Source organism: Protopterus annectens, chromosome 6.part1 (genome assembly GCF_019279795.1).
Source record: "Protopterus annectens isolate FY-2018-M chromosome 6.part1, PAN1.0, whole genome shotgun sequence".
Lineage (NCBI taxonomy): Eukaryota > Metazoa > Chordata > Ceratodontiformes > Protopteridae > Protopterus > Protopterus annectens.
In genome coordinates, this window is record NC_056738.1 from 424981962 (window position 1) to 425006092 (window position 24131).

Consider the following 24131-nt stretch of genomic DNA (forward strand, 5'->3'; position numbering starts at 1 on the left):
GCACCCTAACCCTAAGGTCTGTAACTATCGCACACTTACCCTACAGCGATATACCAAAACAAAACAAATAATCCACACACATACATTTAACAAAAACCCTAATTCTAACCCTACACTAAATCTTACATACATTACCTATCTATGCACTTACCTTAACACGCACCCTAACCCTAAGGTCCATAACTATCGCACACTTACCTTACGGAGCTGTACCATAGACGGGCCAACCATGACACTTCAACTTTTTCAATTTCACGGTTTCATACGTTCGACATAATCGCGGTTCACACAATACGTGTTGGTGTTTTCATGTTTGCTTAAAAGGATTTTCGGTATTATAATATAGACCCCTAGAATGGTTAAGGGATGGGAGAGAAATCAGGGTCTGGGAGCAGATAATTGTTTTTCCTTGAGTAAGCAGCTACTTCAGGTGTTATTTAAAGGTTTATATAACTTGATGGCTATTCAAATAGCTCACTGTGTGGGTGTCATTTACAGTGTTCATTATTAGCGTTTAGAGTTGGGAAAGTTTTGGGGACACTCTTCAGTAGCAATATGGTTATGCCATTTTAAGACAGATCAGGCTGGGAGGGGTCAAAAAGTGATGCTGCATCATTGAGCATTTTTGTCCAGTAGCATGAGCTAGGCAGCTGCAGAGAATATTTGCTGGTGTTTTGGATGATGTAATTTTCCATCTGGATAATAGAAACAGCAGAGTCGTGGAGCAGTTTAGGTATATGATTTGGGCTATTTTGGAGAGACGAGGCATTAGTGTTGATAGGTTTTTGGCAGATTCATTTAGGGTAGGTAGAGCATATGACTTGGCTGAAGAGTGTAAATCAGTGGAGCTGATATGTAGGGTGGGGAGGTGGTTGTGTATTTTTTTTTATCTTACATTAGATAGTGACGGTGACAGTTCTTAATTCCTGTTCTAATTTTGCTTGTGGATCCATTGTCTTGTTGGGACATTGTTTTGGTTTTTGGTGTGTTGATTTGGAGGATGTATGTTGGATTCAGACAAGAACAGATGGAGAATATCTCTGCATGGTTTTTGAGGGCTCAGGTTGCAGCATTTTTTGATTAAATTTGATGAGATACAGACAACATTTGGTGTACCCTGCATTTTGATAATTCATTTGGGAGATAATGATTTGAGTTGGGTGGTTTTGTTCAGTAGGATTGTCACTGATTAACTGGACTTGAAATAGAAGTTTCCAAAGATGGTGTCAGTATGGTATGCGATTATTCCTTGGTTGTTGTAGAGGCATGCAGGTAGTTTTATGGATTTGTAGAGTGCTAAATGGTTTGTTAATCACAGGGTGTGAAGGACCTCAAAGAAGTTAGGTTTGTATGTTATTGAGTCCAGTTATTATGGTGACAGGGATGCTTCAAGGAGCAGAATGGATGGAATTCATTTAAGTGTTACAAGTTTAGATTTGTTCAATGACCATTTTTTGTTATTTTTGAAGGATTTAATTATGGATAAAGGAAAGAGGGTAGAAACAGCATGCAGTGGCAGGCTGGTGGGCAAACAAAGAGGGGTCAATTGGAAGTGCCTCTTCTACTTTTGGTTTTTGTTCATTCAGAAGTGAGTGATGGTATGCTGTATTGGAAGGCTGTGGTGTTTTAAGTGAGGTATGGGAGTTTGTGCTGATTGTAATAGGAATGAAGGTAAGCATTAGCTGCACTGCCAGTTAAAGTGCTATTTCTGTAATTTGGTTATAACTCTGGTCAATGCTTATATTATTTGTTGAGAGAAATACTACAAACACTTTCTTTAACTTTATTTAAATATGGTGGTATCAGTATGTGTTTGTATTCTGATGAAGTCTTTTGTGACGAAAGTGGTTAATAAACAGTGTGGATGCTATTTCAGTGTTGAAGTATCCTTCCTTGCTGGTTATCTTCTGAGGTGGATGCTATTTTGTATTTTCTCATTGTTGGTTTTGCATACTCATAATAAGCCTGCTGGGATAAAACATACACTAAACTTTATTTTCATATGTAATGAATGGTGCTCAACGCAGTTACATACAACATACAATGACTTAATTGTGCCTCTGCAAGTATCTAATTCTGAAAAACATGCACTTAGCAAAAATGCAAAAAAATATTTTTAAACTTTTCAAAACAGGATCTTCTTAAACAGTAATGTCACATGTATCTGTTATACAAAATACATCGACTCAACTGCTGGATATGTTTAAATATGTAAAAATAAATACATTTTCCAAAATTTATTTTAGCCTTCCTAGTACAACAGACAAGTAATTATCAAATAATTAAACTTTGACAAATCATTCTTGCTTTTGGTGTTTAAACTCTAGGATGGGCTAGTATACAGTAATTTCGCTGCGGAGACATTACAAAGCCTGGTGGACAAACACAGTGATAAGAGCCATCAGTGTTAACACATCGGCCATTCACACAGATCGTAGCCGGATCATCAGGTTCAAAACATTCATTGATATCTACAAGGGGAAAGAGTAACAGAGTTAATATTAACATTTATTAACTTCCCAAAAACATTATGCTTGTTCATTAGTAAGCTACCACCACATAGGATCATAGGAAGTTACTCGGATAATGGCCCAAGAGCCCTTACAAGCCTAGCGAAGTTCTACCTGTACTTCTACGATCAGCAACTATTGGTCCTGTCCAACAGGACATGATGGAACCCCTGGAGTTAATTTATGGTTACCCATCCAATCGTCCAGATTGTGTTTGAAGAGGGCCAATGACGTGCTCTGTTTGAAATTAAGTGAGAGTCTGTTTTAAAGGTTTGGTAACCTCTGGGAGACAATTCTGTCCCTCAAGCAGAGTCTATTAATGTCACATATCAGGTTAAGGGCTTTAAAGTGAGTAATGTATGGACCATGTGAGTTACAGAGATGCATCATTTCCAATAAAGCAGGGTCAGAGATTCCAGATTCCAGAGAGCGAGAGAGGGAAGAGATCTCCACTGAGTAGTCTGTATGAAACAGAGTAAAGTGACAGTGATTTCAGAATATTCCACATAGGACAACTGCCGAAGACCTAGAATTTTCCTTGTGAGGAACCTTTGTTCTCTCTCCAGTTACTGCAGGTGCTTGGAAAGGTACATACCAAAAGGGGCATTGTACTCAGTTATTGGCCTGACGAGGGAAGTAATCCTAACTGCCTTGGCCTGTTACTAAAGCTCACAATTATTTTAACTTTTTTACACTGATTAAGTAATAACATTTTTAAATGTAAAATATATAGAGCAATGATCAGTAAAGAAATAGCTGTACATGGATACAGCTTGCCTGAAGGCTTTTTGATTGTTTTTAGTGTCTGCCGCAATTCTGCCTTCATAGCTGGCTTTGGAGGATTTGATGAGGGATTTCAACTATTTGTTGAGGCTAATAATGGAGTTTTTACAAAAAAAAGCTTGTTTCCCACCTTTCCTGTAACTAATCTAGTCCAGATACAGATTTGCTGTATCTAGGACTGTTTGTAAGCTTCTGAGCCCCCCCCCCGCCTTTCTTTGTTGGAGGGAAGCCTTCTAGCTCATCAGTGGGAGTGGTAAGCACTAGGTAGCTTATCTACCACAAGAGGAGTGGTTTCTGGCCCAGAAATTATAGTTTATTGGCTGTTTGGGTAGTTTTTCCATCCCTTTTAACTTTCTGGTTTAAAAGCCCTTGTTTGCACAGGTTTGCACTTGTTTAAGCTCTGGGGATCCAGTTTTGGCATCCTGCAGAGACTGCAAGAGCATATAGTCTAGGGAAGTACTACCCAAGTCATTTAAAGCCATATGGACTATAACTGAGTCATGCTGGTACCTATGGTCCAACGTGTGTGCATGATATGGCAGATCCTGGACCTTGATAAGCAACTCACCATTCATGTCATATAAAGTAGTATAAGCAACCAACACTGCACATCACAGAGTTTTTATTTTAGTAATAAGATGAAAATAATTATTTTTCATTTGATTATGGGATGGTTTGTACTGCACAATCTCAAATTTCAATAATAATCGACTAATTTGGGGATCTGAAAACATGGCAGCCCTAATAGCTGACCACATATTTTGTATGGTGATCCACTTGTAAGTGGTATTTCCTGTAACTACAACAGTTTTATAGAAAGAAGTGCTAGTATTAGTCTTACATGCAGAACTAGAGACTTGTTATACTCAAGGATTAAGAAGTGCTAGTGTCAGTCTTAACATTCAGAACTAGAGAGTTGTTATACTCAAGGTTTATGGTTTTGATGAAATGTTAGTAAACCGCAATAGAACAAATCACAGTGTAAGCAATGCCATAGAAATAGGAAATGTAATGCACAAAGGCATTTGCGCTCCAGTTTTAAAAAAATCTACTAAGTCAGATTTAAGAACAGTTAGTTGCACTTTTTTGCAATGTTCTTTTAAAATACTTCTGAGCAAACCCACAAGCACTTTAGCACAGGATTACAATAAAACTTAATCTTCCTGTTACTGCAGCCCCTGGTGAGTAGTAGAGCAAGTTCTTTGAAGTGTTGATTAACAGCTGTTGGATTGCAGTGCTAGTTTTGACACCTCAGGAAATAGGTAGGTAGGGTGTAGTGTCAGTGATCATAGCACAGGGCTACAAAATGAAAATCCCTACAAATGCTTGGAATGTAGCTACTTTCTTAGGCTGGAGTTATAAAATTCCACTGAATTGCTTAAAGTAAGTTCTGAGAAAAATGAATATGATGGACATATCAAGAATAACATACTAGCGCACCTGTTAGGGAAAGTGAGTAAGATGCCTGTGACTCTTCTGCTACCACTATATTTCAGTGGACTAGGGGGAACAATATAATTTCCTTATGTCTAGCATGACTCTTGTAAAGTGAGCTTGAAAATGATTTTGAGAATATAATGTATCCCAATCAGTACCAGAAATACAAGGTTTAGGGACCTGGATTTTGTCTGTGACTTAAACAGAACATGCTGGAGAGACACATATGTGTCTCCACCTCCTATGGAACAGATTTCCCATCCATGTGAAGCTGAGTTTGTCTATTACCCAGTTTAAGTGGAACCTAGCCCAGTGGATGGGGAATAGGACATTTACACCATGCCAGGTACCCATGTCCCTTATGGACAGAGGTAGCTTATAAATGCCTGTATCTCACTGTCCTGTTGGGATGTAGGACATCGTTGTTCTTTTGGGAAAAATTGTCTAGGCTTAGAAAGGCCCCTGGGTCATTAGCCAAGTAAGAATCTATGAAGAAATCAAATCAGTATCAGTTGGTCATGTTAATATGTCAGCCGCATGTCAGACATTTCATGGAAAAACATATAACATTTTATAAAAAGCACTTAGAATTATTTTTAATGCATCAAATAGCTTAGAAAATAAAAATACAATGAAGAAAAAAATTTTTTTAGTTCCAAAGTGGGGTTTTCCTGTAACATATATTCAGCATGGTCATGTGACAATGTCATTAACTAACAGTAATAATTGCTTGCATATTTTGTACTTCTTATTGTGTTTAAGAACACATGTATAATGAATAGAACCATTCAGCCTTGAGTGAACACTTGCATTTAATCTTATTTCCCATTTTACTTCCCTAAATTCCATGTCATCATATTTATTTCCTTGGTAATGTATCCCATTATGATCAATAATATGGAATATACACTTCTTGAACTTCTTACATTTCTGTGTGTGTGTACTTATGTAAGGCATTAACTTAATTTTTGGTTATAATGGCATATTTATGCATGTACTTTAGCACAGGAATAAGTACAATCCCTCATTTTTCTCTTAGCCTCCCCTACATAAAATACCACAAAACTGGTACGCAATGATGCATACACTATAAATTTAGAACAACAATCTATATATATATATATATGTGGTTGATAAGAAAAGTTGTGTGGAACTACAATACAAACTTGGACAGTCCACTATAAGCCTACAATAAAAACATGATCAAATTTTATAAGTTCTCTATTGATTACTAAATAGTATCACCTTCACCTTTGCTACTCTTTTCTAAAATGTTCAAGATCTTAGTAAAAGGGGTCTTTGGCCAGTGTACTTACTAGGTTAACACACATGAAAATAAGATTAAGAATAGTAGGCAAAAGAGACTGCTGCCAAGAGAGTGGCAATGTATCAGTCTTAATGAGTACAAATTGTGTTCAATAACTGAACCAGCAAAGGTAAAAACACTTCACTAAAAATCTTCAGACACTCTGAGGGGAACACATCAAGTTCAGATATCTTATCAAATTCAAAATCACAATTACCACTTAAAAGGCAATTGCTATTACCAGTTCTAATCAAGCTTCTCAGACCATAATCATACTCAATCATTTCTCAGTCTCAGTTTAGAAAGAACACTGTATTTGTATTCCTGTATCTTAGGGGGTTTACAGGGCCATACCTGAAAAGAAAATACGCAGGATGGATACAATTCCAGAAGTTGAATAACTGGGCTTACTCCTGCAAAATCTCTAAGTGTGGATACCTTTGTCTCATGACAAATGCATTTAGGACCATTCTCAGGGAAAATAAAATCACTCTTCATTCTCTGCTCTCCACAACCAGGATTTAAGACACAATATCCAACATGTAACTTCAGACATTAGATAATTAGGTAAAATCTTTAAGGGATACAATTCTTCCTTAGAAGAAACCAGCTGCTAGTAGACTTTCAGCTACACAGGAAAGATTAATGATTTAAGTCAGAAGTGCACACACAAACACATCATGGAGCAAAATTCTGTTTAAATTTGTTAACTGGGGAAGATCACTGATCTTTGTAAACCTATTAAAGGTTTATCCCAGAAAAAAAAATGATAAAAAGAAATAAATGGACACATACATGATCAATGACCATATTTGTAAAGAGATGCTGACTTTGGTTATTCAGTGCAAGGAATAAGAAATAGTAAAAAAAAAAAAAAAATCACAGAAAGCATTATATAATATATGCTTCAAACATAAATATAGCAGTATTTTGAAAATAATTTCTGTAACTCCTACTAGCCTCTTAACTGTACATAATTCTGTAAACTATTATGTTACTATAGGTAAACTTAAGTGTTATTTTTTTGCAATTTTGCACATTAGATTGAATGGTATGCATCAGTGCTTTAATTTATCATATTTGTATATCTGTAACCTACTTACCATTTTAATACTATGTTATACAAATTTTCTAACTGTTTTTGGAGCTTTTCTCCCTGGGCCTCCATTGAAAATGGGTCCTTGGCCCAGTGGACTTTCCCAGTCAACAAATGTCAAATAAATAAATAAATCACTTCTGAAAACGGACTTATGAAAAGTATTGCAATGACATATCAGAACTTGCTGCAGCTTAATAGGGGATGACAAGAAAGCATTTAATGTTTGCTAACCAAGATGAAGAACTGATACTAGTGGCTCCATTTTAACCACAAAAAGGAGAAGAAAAAGTACAGACAATGTCTATATTTTATTTATTTTATATTTATTTTATATTTGTTGACCGGGCTAGTCTAGCTGGATACATGTCCATTTTCAGTAGAGGCCCGAGGAGAAAAGCTCTAAGCATAAGTAAATTACAGAATTTGCTTGCGTCTTTCGGCTTTTCCCAGTTAGTTTAGAGCAGGGACAAAGCCAGTGTATTTTTAGATGTTCTCTGAGATGTTTCTTGAAGAATGGTGTAGATGAGAGAGAAGTGAGCATTCTAGGAAGCTTGTTCCAGATTCTGCCCACAACATTGGTAAAGAGTGAGTCCCCAGCTTTGTTATTAGATTTAATACTGGAAATTAATAGCTTATTTGCTGAGCGTAGTGTTGTAAGATATTTATATGAGGAGATCAGGTTAGAGAGGATAGGGGTATTATTTAGGTGATAAAGAATTTTTGTGTGTGATCACAAGTTGATTATATAGTAGTTGGTTTTGTAGTTCTGACCATCAGAGTTGTTTAAGGTTGAGACAGTGGTGGGTTCTATAAGGGGAGCCAGTGGCAAATCTGATTATATTATTATAGCTTGTTTCAAGCTTGGTAAGATTGTGCTTTGATTGGTATATATGGCAGAAGTATAGAATAGGGTAGAAGTGAGATGAGTCTGGGCAATGGTGGTTCTAGCTAGTGGTGTAAGGAAGGGTTTGATTCTATACAGGGAGCCTATTTTTTTATTGACAGTTTTTATAGTATTGTTGATATGGTCATCACAGCTGAGGTTAAGATCAATGGTTATGCCCAAGAGATGTGCAGTAGGATCAGGGGAAATACAAGTTCCATTATTAGAGGTAATTGTGAAGTGGATCTGTGGAAATTTTTGGGTGGGAGTAAAAAGTAATAATTTAGTTTTTTGGGGGTTAAGGAGGAGGCAATGATGGGAGAACCACTTTTCAACAGAGTTAAATACAGTTTGAGTAAGGGTCTGGAGAGAGGTTGATGACTTAGCAGTACAGATTAAAGTAGAGTCATCAGCGTATTGTATACAGGTGGCTTGAGGAAAAACAGTATGGAGATCGTTAATAAAAATGGAAAAAAAGAAGAGGGCCTAGGATAGAGCCTTGAGGAACACCAATGTTCATGGGGAGGGGTGTGGAAAGATTATTGTCCCAGAGCACTGCTTGCTGTCTATTTTCTAGATAGGATTTAAACCAAAGAATTGCTTGTGGGTCAAGAGATTGGGCTTTTAACACACTGATAAGTAAGTTATGGTTGACCATATCAAAGGCTTTTGATAGGTCAATAAATAGAGCGGATGAGAGAGAGTTATTGTTTTGATTCCTGTTTATACAGTCAGTAAAAGTTAGCAGGGCAGTAGTAGTGCTATGAAAGGGCCTAAAGCCGTGCTGGCAGTTGGCAAGTAAATTATTGTGGAGCAGGTGTTGAAGTAGTTGATGGTGAATACATTTTTCTATTATTTTGGCTAGTGGAGAGAGTAGTGCAATTGGTCGGAAGTTGGAGATATCAGTGGATTTACCTCCTTTATGCAAGGGGATAATATGGGAGACTTTCCATATGTAAGGGATGGTACCTTCTGAGATTGTTCTGTTTATAAGGATGGATATGGGATATGCTATGGCTTTGACAGCTATTTGAAGGTATTCTGCTGGCAGGCGGTCAGCAGAAGGGGTGCAAGGTTTGAGTTTTTGAAGGAGTTTGCAGATAAAGGATGTTGGCACAGGTTGTATATGGAAGGAGGGAAGTGAACTGTTTGTGTATTGTAAAGGAGAGGGGGTAATGGGCGCTAATGTTTTTGCTAGAGTTTGAATAACTTCAGTGAAGTAATTGTTAAAGGCATTGGCTATTTGCATAGGACTATTATGGGGAATACAGCATGGGGTTGGAGTTCTAGCCTGTCCTGGTTTGAGAAGTTTATTAATGCCTGACCAAAACTTTTGAGGGTTTTTAGAGTGTGATTGTTGAAGGTGGGAATAATAGTTTTTCTTGTCTAAGATAATGTCCTTTTTGGTAGCATTTCATAACTGTTTATGCGGAGCTCTTAGAGGCTCTCCATTTGGCCCATATTTTGTTCCATAGGAACATTTTTTCTCTGGTTTGTTTTGTGAGCCATGGGGCTATTTTGGTCCTAACTCGGGAAGAGCGGAGTGGGGCATATCTATTTAGGATTTGAAGGAATTTAGTATTAAAGTAATAAACTGCTTCATCCAGCTTAAGTTGCTTTAGAGGTGACCAGTTACAGGCTTTTAGCTCATTTTGAAAGCTCTCAGCTTGGAAGTGTTTTTTAGAATGGTAGGTGAAAAAATTGTTATTATTAGGGCTGTATACCTTTTGTTTTGTTATGTAGGTCACTAATGTCATCTGGGAGAGTTCCTGCTGTATAGGTTTCAGGGTGACTGTTTATAAGGATCCAGTCAAGAGTAGTTTCCTTATTACTAGGTTTGTGGATTCTTGTGGGGGTGTTTATTATTTGAGTGAAACCAAATAGATTTATGTCGGTGTTAGGACTGAGGGAGCTACATGTGGTCCAGTCTATGTTAAAGTCACCTAGTACAATAGTTTCTTGAGGTAGGAGGGTGGAAAGGCTATTAAGAATGTTTTCAAGAGTGCTAAAATTATTTCCTGGAGGGATGTTGGAGCAGATTATATAGATAGATTTAGAGTTATTAATTTGGAGTTTGACGGTAAGGGTTTCTGCATTGGTATTTGAGGGTGGTAACACATTATAGGATGAAACAAGAAGTTCAGATTTATACAAGATGACTACACCTCCACCCTTTTTGGATGTGCGGTCGTATCTTAGGATGTTGTATCCAGGTGGGGTTATTTCTAGGTCATGAGTAGAAGGTTTCAACCAAGTTTCTGTAAGGCAAAGGATATCAAATGCATGTGCTTGTAATAGAGCATGCAGTTGACTAAGTTTGTTATTAATGCTATGGATATTAAGCTGAGCTATTCTGAGTGAGTTACCTAATCTTGTAGAGGTAGAAACATCATTGGATGATCGTTTTTGTAGATTATTGTCAGTTTGTGGAATTGGGCCAGGATTAGGATGAATGTCCCCGTCTAATAGAAGATGTGTGGACTGTTTCAACAAAGTTTTTATAATTTTATAGTACTTGGGTAGGCTTGTCTTGTTGGGGAAGTAAGTAACATGGGAATATCTATGAAACCTTGGATGTAGATAAGGTGAAGTAGAGGTTATGTTGCTGTGGGAGAAGGAGTTGGGATGTGTAATTGGTAGTGTTTTGCTGGTGGGGAGGTACTTTATAGACCAGAGAGAAGTGTTCATAGAAGGTTAGGGCACAAGTTAAGGTTAGGAATATTAATGAAGAAGAAATGAGAAGAGAGTTTTTGAGGATATGCTTATGTAAGTAGGCCATTTGTAATAGTAGGGTTAAAACTGTTATGTAAATTGTTGGGTAGGGTAAAATAGAAGATATAGTGTGGTAGGATAGTCAGAGGAGTTTTGGGGGAGGGTAGAAATGAAGATAAAGGAAAAGAGTGGTTATTGTCACTTGTAATAGAGTGGAGATGATTAAGGAGAGAGATTAGGGGTGGAGTTGATAAGTACTGGTTTAAGGTAATAGGGTGAGTAGTACAGTGGGTGTGACTAGACAGATATAAGTTTAACAGCACTGGGGGTGGGTGGGAATTGGGGGTAGGGTAGGGGAGTGGAGTGAGCCCGCAGGGCGAATGGAGTGGGTCAGAGCAAGTAGTGAAGGATTCAGCAGAGACAATCAGTAAGCAGTAACAACCCAGAGAGAGAAGATGGAGCAGGTAAGTAGCTTCTAGTGGAGCAGGTATGATGTAAGAAAAAGGGTAGTGAAGAGGGAAGAATAAAAAGATTAATAGTCTGCTGTGGGTAGAGGATGAGAAGAGTACGGACTAGGAGCAGAGAGAGTGAGTATTAGGGGAATAGCTAGGCAGCAGGGCAATGGAAGAGAAAATAGGAAAGAGAATGTACTGAGCTGAAACTAGCACAAGTGGGGAAAAGAGTAAGGGCTCTAGGCCAGGTCAGACTGCCACATCACAATAACTAAAACAAATCAAACATTAGAGATTATTATATACAACTGCATGAATACCACACACAGTACGATCAGTCATCAGTAGGCAAATATACTACTAAATGGCTGATATAGTTAATGTCACATGCATGAAACGAAAACACATTCTTATTCTGAAACAATTTTTAGGTAACTGGAGGGTGGAAGAGGTATCTGAATGATGTCCTTTCTTTTACGTAGGAAAAAGCTTGGTGCTAAATTATTTAGTTTCCATAGATTCTATTACTGAGGAAGAAAGCATTCCGGATTCATGGGTCAAGGACTTAAAATACATCATCAGATGATCTGAGAGATGCCCCACTGGGATGGGATGGGATCTATGCAAAGGAATAGAGTGTTAAGCTTGAGAGCTTTAGAAGAAGACATCAATTCAGGATTTTAAAAAGTCGTTATTAACAGAAGATCACTATGTTCCTTTGCTAGAGTAAGTTAACTCTGCAGACAGTAACTCAATGATTCTAATATGTCAGATATACAAAAATTAAATTTATGGTTGTATTAGTGAAGACTTGGAATCAAACAGATTTTGGTTGCTGGCAATGACTGTTACAGGAATGCAATAATGCTTTTGTATGACCAAAACCAGAGCACCTGTAAGTAGACTATCACCCACGGTTGAATGAATAGAATCTGCAGAGCAGAACACAGAGCTGTGGGCAAAGCTATGTTGCAGAAAAAAACCCACTCCACCATGTTGATCATATTTAATGAGCAAACAAACAAAGCTTTCGGACCCCAAGTCCTTCTTTAGTGTTTACAAAAAATATAAAAAAGCAATAATCCTTTTAAATAGTGTAAAACTCATCACATGACATAGTCCAACCTATCAAACAACATCAATCAAAATTTAAAAGCAACAGTATCTAAAACCATTAATAAGGAAATATTAATTGTATATAGAAAATAAGTGCTCAGAAGAAAAACAGAAGTAAAACATTCTTTGTTGTTAAACAAGTAAATAAATTTGCTGGTAATAACCCCACGTAGTAAATTATGAAGTCAACGTGTTGTTAGGAGCACAAACAGTTTAAAAGGCAAAAAAATAAATAAATAAATACATTTATTTACTTGTTTATCTAATTCTGGCTTATGTTGTGCTGGTAATCTATAGTGTCTTCATAGCAGCGATTGTCTTTATTTTTACTATATATTCTTTGTTGTTACTATACTTGCTGCTGTTTAGATTTAATTACTGGTTTCAACGTTGCCTGCTTATTTAAACCACAATACATGTCAACCTGTAGTTGAACAATCCATTCATACTCTTTTATGTCCAACCTGTTAACTAGATCACCATGTCTGATGTTTGGAAACAAGATATCTGTAACTCTAAAAAAGAATCGATGAGACTCATTATTTTCTTGTATACATTGGGCCGAAGAGTTAGTAACTACCCCTCTACATATGTCTGACCTGTGCTCTATAATCCTGTCATGTAGCCTTCTTGTAGACTTCCCGAAATAAAAACCTGAACACTGCTGACAGATAGCTAAATAAATAACATGAGAGGTATTGCAAGTAGCTGTACAATAAAACATATATTTCCTTCCACTAACAGTTTGTATAAATTCATTAGCTTGAATAATGCCGGAACAACAACAGCAGCTGTAACAGGGAGTAGTTCCTTTCTTATTATAACTAATAACACACCTATTATTAAAGACAAAATCTTTATAACATAAGCGCTTCTTCAAGCTTTCACAGTTTTTATATGTAAAGAGAGGTTTTGCAGGAAGCCATTTCTCATGGCCAGGTATGCCTTCAAGATATCCCAATTATTTCTAACAATCTGCTCAATAGGTTTACTGGCTCTACTGTAAGTCATCAAATACCTCAAAGGCTGAGTTGAGCCAGCATGACCTATGTCAGAAAAAGTATTATCATGACTAGAGAAGTATGGTCTAGCTTCTAAGTCCCTCATTGCCATTACCTCACTCTTAGTCGTTTCTAATTCACTAGAGTTGTAACCTCTCATTAAGAACTCATTTGTCATTTCTTGCGTTTGTTCATCAGAGACGTCAGATCTCATATTTAACCTACTCGCTCATTGGTATTGACTCTTAGTAATGCCCTTAAAAGTATGCTTAGCATGCATACTATTCTTATGAAGATATCTATTCACATGTACGTCCTTCCTATGGATGCAAGTATCCAATCCCTGATCTGTTAATTGTAAATTGACATCCAAAAAGTGTATTTCAGTCTCTGAATATTTCATCTCAAATTTCAAGAAATCAACCGTATGGTTCAAATAGGCAAATACATTACCTAGTTCATCACTACTGCCCTGCCAAATTAAAAAAAAATATCATCCACAAAACATTTATAGAAAGGGATATTAGTTTTAGGGATATTATGTTGTTTTCACCAAATATATTAGCCTCTTCCCATTTACTTAAGGTCAAGTTTGCATAAGGTTGATTTCTTGAAATTTGAGATGAAATATTCAGAGACTGAATACACTTTTTGGATGTCAATTTACAATTATTTGATATTGCAGTACCCATTGCCACCCCTGATATTTGATGGTATATCTGTTTATTAAAAATAAAAATATTATTTTCTAATACCAACTCTAGGAGCTCGCAAAAAGTTTCAATCTGCCTAGCTGAATACTGACCATGCTCATGGAGAATTCCCCTCACCCATTCAATCCCATTATTATTAGGGATGATGGTGAAAAGTGATTTTATATCTAAGGTTACTAATAAAAAATGACTATCAATAGCACCACTATACCAGCCATATAACTGGGTTAAGAAATCTGTATCCTTAATATAACTAGATACAAATTTCAAGAACACTTTCAATAGGTTTTGCTGACCAGGACTCTGTTGCCCACCCCCTCCCAGAGACAATAGGTGTCATTGGTGGCTTAGTGGGAGACTTATGTATTTTTGGCAGGCCATATAGAACCAGGATGGTTGGACAAGGTACGGTAAAAAAGTTAAAAGTATCTATGTCAATATCATTCATCAATTGTAAGTCATACATGCACATATTGATTTTACTAATAATCTCATTAACATCTTTATCATGAATCAGTTTAAAAGTCTCCATATCTGAAACTAAATCCTTCATTGCTTCAAAATAATCACATGCATTTATCAATACAATACCCTTGTCCCCTTCTTTAATTATTATATCCTTATTATCTTGTAACATTCTTAGAGCATTGAATTCTTCATTTGTTAAATTATACAATTTCTTAAAATAAGAAAGAAGATGTTTTAGAGGTAAGAAGTATGCCTGTGATTTTAGTAACATTCTTAAGAAGCTTTATTGGGTTGGAAAGAATCTGAAATTGTATTTCTGCACAGACAGTGGTCGTAGGTCTCCTGATAGCCTTTTTGCTTCATTTTTGAGTGAGGTGTAGTTCATAGGTTCATAGGTTCATACTAGGCTATCTGCCCTAGGGCATTTATAAGCCTAGCCAGAGTGTGTGTGGCTTTCACCACCCCTTAGGATGAGAATACTATACCCATTAATTTGCTGTGCCTCTGCCCAGCAGTGATACAGAGATGATTCCCGGGGTAAACCTACGATCTCCCATCCACTCGTCAAGATTTCTCTTGAACAGAGTCAGTGAGGGGCTCTGCCTCACATGGACTGGGATTCTGTTCCATAGTGTAGGGAGTCTCTGGGTGATGAATCTGTCCCTCCAGCACGTCCTATTTATATCCATGTTGAGGTTTAAGTCTCTTGCTCTCGTGGCTCTGGTGGATTTGGATTTTTTGAGGTGGAGCATGTCCATTAATTCCGGGTTGGACATGGCCTTGTATGTCAGGCACAGATCACCTCTGAGCAGATGGTATGCGACTGAATAGAGCTGGAGTTTCTTCAGTCGGGCATCGATGACATATGTTTGAGCCCCTTTATCCTTTTGGTGAGGAACTTTTGGGGTCTTTCCAACTGCTGCAGGTGTCGGGTAAGGTACATTCGAATGGGGCGTTGTACTCAATCATTGGTCTGATAAGTGAAGAGTACAGGGTACAATGACCTCTCCTGATCTGGATGTGAATCCCTTCATGATCAGGTGGGCAATGTAGAAGGTCTTCCTAACCACTTTGGCAATGTGAGTGTCAAAAGAGAGGTTACTGTCAACTTGGGTCCCCAGGTCCCTGATAACTTCTTCCGTGTTTAATGGATTACCACCTATGTGGTAATTAGGGGTTACCTTGTTTTTCCCAAAGGGTATGACTATACATTTTTGGCATTTAGCTTAAGGCCATGGCTCTGGCACCAGTTATCCATTTCTATGAGACCTTTCTGGAGGATGTCTGTGTCTGATGGAGTGTCAATTATGGTGCCCAGTTTGCAGTCATCTGCAAATTTTGTCAACCACAATCCCCTATGTTTGCCTGCACTTCAGAAAAATAAATGCCGAACAAGAGGGGGCCCAGGACTGAGCCCTGTGGGACACCGCTCGTGACCGGCTTAGAGTCTGACATGGCACCAGCAACTCTAACCCTGTGTGTTCTGTCCTTGAGCCAGTTTGCAACCCATCTTGTGACATATGGGTTTACATCTAAGCTGGTGAGCTTTTCTATGATGCCCGAGTGGGGTATTGTGTCAACGCTTTGCTAGGTCAAGGTAGGCTGTGTGAACTGCCTTACCCTCATCAATGGCCTTAGTGACTGTTTCGAAAAAGTCGACCAAGTTCAAGAGGCAGGATCTGCCCTTGACAAAGCCAAATTGGGTAGGATCCAGTGTCTGTAGGTCCCCAATGTCTTTATTTATGAGTTCCATTATGATCCTCTCCATAGCTTTGCAGACAAGGCTCATCAAGCTTATGGGGCGGTAATTTCCAGGGTCCGTAGAAGCACCGCCTTTGTGGAGTGGGACCACAGTTGCCATACGCCATTCTTTGGGTACGTATCCTGTAGTAAGGCTAAGATTAAACAGCAGCCTTATGTGTGGGTTTAGTTCCTCATTGAGTTCGTGTAGCACACATCTTGAGGCTGGATTTAATGGAAATACATTTCTTTTAGATGGCCCAGGCTTTGTCCCTTGATTTCAAAAGGTGCTAATAGTCCTCTTAGTCATATATAATTCTGTAACATGTTAATCATCCAGGCTTCTGCTCTATCTCTTGTCCTTTTCCAATGATACAAGGAAAGAATGTATTTTGAATGTTAAACAGCAGGTTAGAAAATGGGAGGGAAGCAGACTCAACTGAAGAGCACTGACAGCTAGATGAGCATGCATTCTCTATGAGTTCAAAGTTCAAGGCAGTCACCTCATCTGAGATGTTGACATGATAGTTAAGGATGCAGGGGAGGGATTTTTTTTTAACACTGCTGGTGTGCAACAATTTGGCAATAAGCACCAACAGATGGTAGAGAGCAATAAGGTCATAATGCTTAGGTTTAGCTGGCTGATGATCTAGTTTTAGTAAAGTTTTCCTTATGAGCACCTATATGCTGATTTTATATATATATATATATATATATATATATATATATATATATATAAAATAGATAGAGAGAGAGATAATGTATATGTATTTGTGTGTGTGTGTGTGTGTGTGTGTGAGAGAGAGAGAGCATGAAACTAAAGCATTACAACAGACATGATTCCTTTTCCAAAATATGCGAAAAATATCCTAAAAAAGCATAACAAAGTCTTAGAGGTTAACTGGTGGGAGGATGGCAGGGTACAATGATAATAAACTTAGTTCATATCTAAATTATGTGCAAGTAACGTAATCAAGTAGGGCTGAATTCATTTGCCTTTGATAATATATGTACTTTTGTGGCACAATGGCTAACTGTTAGGGTGTTGGAAGTGGATTATAATCCAGAATTGATTTTTGTGGAAGTATTTGTTATAAGAGCCTGCATCATCAGGCACTGATAAACTCTGGTATATCGACGGCTTGGTCAAGTTTATGACTTATAATCACCTGTTAATATTAGGTGAATTTAACTTTCCTGGGATCAGTTACTCTCATGGCACAATATCAAACATGTTGGAAGACAAATTTTATGATGTATGTATCGTACACAAATTTGACTTAGATGATTGATTTTCCTAACAGATGAAATATTATCGTAGATCTCTTACAAATATTCCAGATAACATTTCTGAGCTTAACCATCTGTGAGCAATAGGCAATTCAGATTACTTAGCTTTTGAATTTAATATAATAACTAAAGCATTTCTTACAAATCAACAAAAGAGTATTTTTGATAAGTCTAAGCTGTTCAATCTGATTATTAATCAAATAAATTATATAGGTGCATAGGTTCATAGGTTTATACTAGGCTATCTGCCCTAAGGCATTTATAAGTCTAGCCCAAATTTTTGTGGCTTACGCCACCCCTTATATGAAAAAATCCTGTGCCCATTAGTTTGTTGTGCCTCTGTCCAGTAGTGACACAGAGATGATTCCCAGGATAAACCTACGATCTCCCATCCACAGGTCAAGATTTCTCTTGAACAGAGCCAGCGAGGTGCTCTGCCTCACATGGACCGGGATTTTATTCCACAGCATAGGGAGTCTCTGAGTGATAAATCTATCCCTCCAGCACGTCCTATTTATATCCGTGCTAAGGTTTAAGTTGCTTGCTCTAGTGGTTTTGGTGGATTTGGATTTTTTGAGGTAGAGCATGTCCATTAATTCCGGGTTGGACATGGCCTTGTATGTCAGGCACATGTCACCTCTGAGCAGATGGTATGCAACTGAATAGAGCTGGAGTTTCTTCAATCTGGCAGCATATGACAGATTTTGGAGTCCCTTTATCCTTTTGGTGAGGAACTTTTGGGGTCTCTCCAATTGCTGCAGATGTCGGGTGAGATACATCCCGAATGGGGCATTGTACTCAATCATTGGTCTGATAAGTGAAGAGTACACGGAACAATGACCCCACTAGATCTGGATGTGAATCCCTTCATGATCAGGTGGGCAATGTAGAAGGTCTTTCTAACCACTTTAGCAACGTGAGTGTCAAAAGAAAGGCCACTGTCAACCTGGGTCCCCAGGTCCCTGATAACCTCTTCTGTGCTTAGTGGATTGCCACCTATATGGTAGCTTGGGGTTACCTTGTTTTTCCCAAAGGGTATGACTATACATTTTTGGCGTTTAACTTCAGGCCATGGCTCTGGCACCAGCTATCTGTTTCCGTGAGTCCCTTCTGAAGGATATCCGTGTCCGATGCACTTTCCACTATGGCCCAGTTTGCAGTTGTCAGCAAACTTTGTCAGCCAAAGTCCTCCCATGTTGGCCTGTACGCCTGAGAAGTAGATGCCGAACAATAGGGGCCAAGGACCGAGCCCTGTGGGACACCACTTGTGACTGGCTTGGAGTCTGACATAGCGCCAGCAACTCTAACCCTGTGGGTTCTGTCCTTAAGCCAGTTTGCAACCCATCTTGTGACATATGGGTTTACATTTAAGCTGGTAAGTTTTTCTACAATACCCGAGTGGGGTATTGTGTCGAAAGCCTTTGCAAGGTCAAGGTAGGCTGTATGGACTGCCTTTCCTCATCAATGGCCTTGGTGACTGTTTCAAGAAGTCGACCAAGTTCAAAAGGCATGATCTGCCCTTGTCGAAGCCAAACTGGGTCGGGTCCAATGTCTGCAAGTCCCCTATATCTTTGTTTATGAGCTCCATTATGATCCTCTCCATAGCTTTGCAGACTAGACTTGTTAAGCTTATGGGGCAGTAATTACCAGGGTCCGTAGAGGCACCGCCTTTGTGGAGTGGGACCACAGTTGCCGACGCCACTCCTTGGGCACGTATCCTGTGGTAAGGCTGAGATTAAACAGCTGCCTTATGTGCGGGTTTAATTCCTCATTTAGCTTGTGTAGCACACAGCCGGGGACACCGTCCGGTCCCATTGATGCTGTGTTTTTAGCTTTAGAGAGAGCAGCTTTCACCTGCACATTTGAGATGTCTGGGAGGCTACACTCCGCTGGGATAGTTATCTCTCCTTTAGGGGGGGAGAGGGGGGTGAAGTTTGCACTGAACTTGTCTGCCAGTATGTTGGCAATGTCTGTGGGTTCAGTGATTTTTGTATCATTTTGGACTAATTCTGAGCATATACACTTGAATTCCTCTGAAGTAAATAATATGATTAAATGGCAGGACTTTGAAAACATTTCTGAAGTTCTTTGCCTGGATATAAGAAAATAATAACAGATTACTGAGGAATATACCTCTATGGTGGATTAATGGTCATACTAAAGTTCTGGAAAAAAGAGAAAGAAATTTAGACTCTGGAAGAGGATCAAGGCAAATGATTTAAAACGGGCATATATCTTAGTCTCCAGAAGGTTAAATGCTTCTTTGTAAATGTAAATTTGAAGATAATTTAGTTAGTAGCCCTTGTTCTAAGAAATGTTAGTCTTACATTAGATACATTGGTAATAAGGTTAAATCTTTTGGTCTAATTTCTGTTTGAGGTGAAGTGCTGAATGCTGGAGAATTATTGGCAAAATAGATGAATGAACACTTCTTGGCTTCTTCTTTGATGATGTTTCTAATGTTAGAATTTTAACAGTATCTGCCCAGTTTTCAATTTACTCTTGCACATGCATGTTTGAGTCATATTAAACTGGGCAGTGGTATCAGACCTGATAATATTCCAGGCATTTTCTGAGCACATTGCAGAAAATGTTTTGGCTACTATCATTCAATTTTTAATCACCCACTGTATTCTGACACTGCTCCTGCTAGTTAAAAACTGCAGGCATAATTTGAATTCATAAGGGGGGGGGCTCAATGGGCAATATAACTAATTCCTTAATTACCTAATTACAGACCTGTCAGTATTAGTTCACTGGTGGGGAAGAGTTTTGAAAGGTGTCTACATTACTTTCTTACTCAAGACTTTCAGGGATGTTCAATGAACCCCACTCATCATGGTTTCACAAAAAAATTCTACTTTCATTAATTTAATTGAATTTTATGACCCAGTGACAATTGCTTTGATATGGATTTGTCTAAGGCTTTTAACAATGTTCCTCATTGTACTATCATTGATGCCATGCTCAGACACAAAGTTTATCCATACATTGTTTGCTGGGTGGCTACCTGGCTTTGTGATAGATATCAGAGATTAAGCATAGGAAACTTTATATTATGATGTCTTGAAGTGAACCCCCAGGGCTCAGTTTTAGGCCTAGTACTGTTCAACCTGGTATTTTCATTTATTCCTAAGATATCAAATGTTTGGATGGCCAAGTATGTGGACAATATTAAACTAGGTTGTATTGGTACACTGACACAGGATTTTGATAATTTCAAAACTTACATGTGTTTGGTGGCTGAATGGTTAGACTAATTGGACTAAAAGTTAATAAGAATAAATGCACTACTTTGCATTTTGGGAAACCAAATGTTGAATATCAAGTAAACTTAGGTCTCCCGAGTTACCGAAGCTGATGGAACATAAGGATTTAAGCAGTATTATATGTAGTAATTTTAAGTATAGGACTAATGCCTTAAAAGTTAAAGCTAAGGCATTAAAGGTTATTGGCTTAGTTTTCAAAAACTTTACAAGAAGAAATAATGGCTGTTATGTTTGAACCATGACTGAGTACAACATGTTGTTTTACTCGTAAAAGAAAAGTGATCTCACAGATTTAGAACATATTCAATGAAAATGTACAAGGTATAGCATTACCTGTAGAGAAAAATCATATCCTTCTATACTGAAAAATCTACGCCTCTTTGCAATCAGTTACAGGTATCTGAGTTTGTTTAGTCTACAGGGGGATTTGAAGTGAAGAATACTGATCTCTGTTAAACACTGATTTGCTGAATACAAGCCTATTAACTAGAGGTGCATATTTTACTTAGAGAATTGAGGAGCCAGACAGTTTTAAGAGCAAACTATTTAATGCAGTCATTGGTCTGACTTTGGAATGGGGTTCCATTACATATCTGGCAGTCATTTTCTTTGCAGATATTCAAAAAACAACTTGATATATGGTTGTGTCCCAGAGTATATACATTCATTGAGGAGTCTGCATTCTGAATAGCCTTTGACCTTTACAAAAGAATTAATGAACAATTGAACAATTGAATTGAACATAGGTGCTATAGTCTTTTCAAAGAACAAAAAGCAGCTACCATGTTTTAAAGGCCGCAATTATTCAGCTGTAATGAATTTTAATGGACAAATGAAACTGAAATTTACTCTGCTCAGATTTTACCCAAGTTTCAAAAACTCTGAATAAGCCATATAACCAGACAGTGCTCCTGGTCTGAGTCTGAGAAAAAGGTACATGTGGATTGATCAGTGTGCTATCTTGCTTACCAAATACAAATAGCTAAACAAACAGTGAAACTGCCTTAGAATTTGTTTTACAACTGGGAAAGTATGAGATTCCCAAGTAAGACAGAATCTAGTAAACAGCATGCATGACTTAGGAAGGATGCAATGCTAATCTATTATACTAGCTGTTGGAAAAAGCACACACCTGTCGATTATAAATTTAAACAGGAAAATGATATATGTGTTACAGTGACATAACTTATAATAATCAGTAAGGGAAACAGTTAAGAAAGCAAGTGCTGAAAGAATGTTTGGAATTCACTAATGGCACAAAGTTTGTGCTAAGAATCAGTACAGAAGAAAGAGAGCATGCATGTTCTTTTTATGTTCACAAGGTCTTAATAAAGCAAGTGAATTTTTCATGGTGGTGTCAAATTAAAAGAGAAACCAATTAACTTTAATTGGAATCAGTGGCACTTTGCTGATTTGAAATGAAAAGTGGAGAAATAAGTAGCAGTTTTGGAACCAACTGATATTCTATTGCACTGAAAACTTAGATGAGCAGTGCTATAAAATGCTGTGAGCTGCTAATGTCAAATTCACTTTTAAGGAGCAAGAGGGCACCTTATCTTTGACTATAGCTGAAGGTATCAGACCAAGCTTGATGGGAAGAAGCTGGCTCCAAAAATTTAGTCTGACTAGGAAGAAATAAACTACATGCATTGTGAAACTGAGGCTTTAAGGGAATATTTAAGAGTACATATAAGGAATAAATAGATATGCAAAAAGAAAACATGACAGCATCTCTCAGTTCCAAGTCAGGTTCCTATGCAAGTTATACAGATTGCTGAATGAAGAAACAGTCATGCCTATTTTATGGTTCTTGTATTTAAAATGGACTTTCCTGTGGCCCCTGTATTGAAACATGATGGAACTAGTTGGCTGTATGGAGATTATAACCATTAACCAAGCAACTTGACTGGAATGGTATCCCATAACTTATGGAAGACCTTTTTTAATTGTTTGGGGGGGGGGCAGAAAATGTCAAAAATAGCTATGGACCAAGCTTTTGGATAATCCAAGAAATACCTGATTATCAATATTAATAAAGAACTGCTTGCATAAGCCACATGCTTTTGCAACATCATTTGTTCCTGATGTATTTCAGAAGACTATTTAAAGTTCAATACATGTCAACATCTTGCAGTTTATCTGGATGATGGTCACATCACAGAGAAACAAAAACAATTCAGAGGAAATACTAAAAATGTTCAAGGATGCACCTTTGGGTCTGCATTTTTGAAATATTGTGCAGTATTGGATATCTGTAGTACATACGCACGGTTTACATCCTGTAGAGTGTGAGGTGAAAAACATTCATGAGACTCCATGTCCTGAAAATGTTATTCAAATGAAATCATACTTCAGTTTACTTAACTACTATAACAAGTTGTTACAAATTATGGCAAAATTGTTAAAACCTTTACATCATGCATTATGAGGAAGTGTTGTGGACATGAGAAGAAGCACTTCAAAGATCAAAACCTTCACTAAAGTCTGATGTTGTTGTTCACCGGTAAGCTGAGAGAAAGGTGATTTTATAGTGAAGAGCTGTACTTTGAAACGGCTAGTAGCAGAGAGAATCTTCCTGATTTTATATTCTGAAGTGCAAGAGAGTTGACAACTTGACAAGGGAGAACTGCCATTTATTTCTGGAATCCAAATAATTTGTAAATATTTGAATAGTCATATTTTATTAAATGCACAGGTAATAAATTACTAATTACTTTGAAAGGAAAACAAAAAAACCCCTAAAAGTATCCCAAGATGTAAAACCGAAAACCATATAAATCCAAAAGCCTACAGCAAGTGCCATTCATTTAACTCACTCACTCCAGAGCAGCTCTGAAAAAGCTGCCTGCTTAATTCAATCATAGGAACAACAGTGCAGCCTGAGCTCATTTTCAGAAAATTCATTTCTAATACCATACAGAAAACAAATGTTCATAACTCTTTAACTATAAGAGCTAAAGTAAAAATGTAAATGTGAAAGTTGTTGCTCAAACACTGACCTTTGCAACAGTGTAAATGTTGATAGTGTGTATCAAAGTCATTATTACATATTTGGCAGGGAATGCTGATATTGTGCATATTTTTTACCTTTTTGGAAAAGCAAAGCACAGTATCTTGGTCAATGTACCATGTAGACCCATCCAATTTGCATTTAATTTGTTTATATGAATGTCAGCTTTAAAATGATACCTTAACCATTACTGTGTGATGCTCTTTTATGGAGATATTCACAGAAATATGATTAATATAATATTTTTCATAATTGATAAATAAACATCTCATCACCTGTAACTGTACATATCAGTGTAGACGTTGTGTGTCTCAATGTCAGCTTTAAAATTATGTACCATTT

General features: G+C 37.6%; 1 protein-coding gene across 1 annotated transcript in view; it reads right to left on the reverse strand.

The window, feature by feature from the left end:
• Window positions 1-188: 188 nt before the first annotated feature.
• LOC122805307 (latent-transforming growth factor beta-binding protein 4-like) overlaps window positions 189-24131 on the reverse strand; it is a 348095-nt gene continuing 324152 nt past the window's right edge. Inside the window, exon 6 of the mRNA XM_044075395.1 lies at window positions 189-2471. Within this exon, the coding sequence (XP_043931330.1) occupies window positions 2317-2471 (155 nt within the window). The 3' untranslated portion in view covers window positions 189-2316. The remainder of the gene's footprint in view (window positions 2472-24131) is intronic.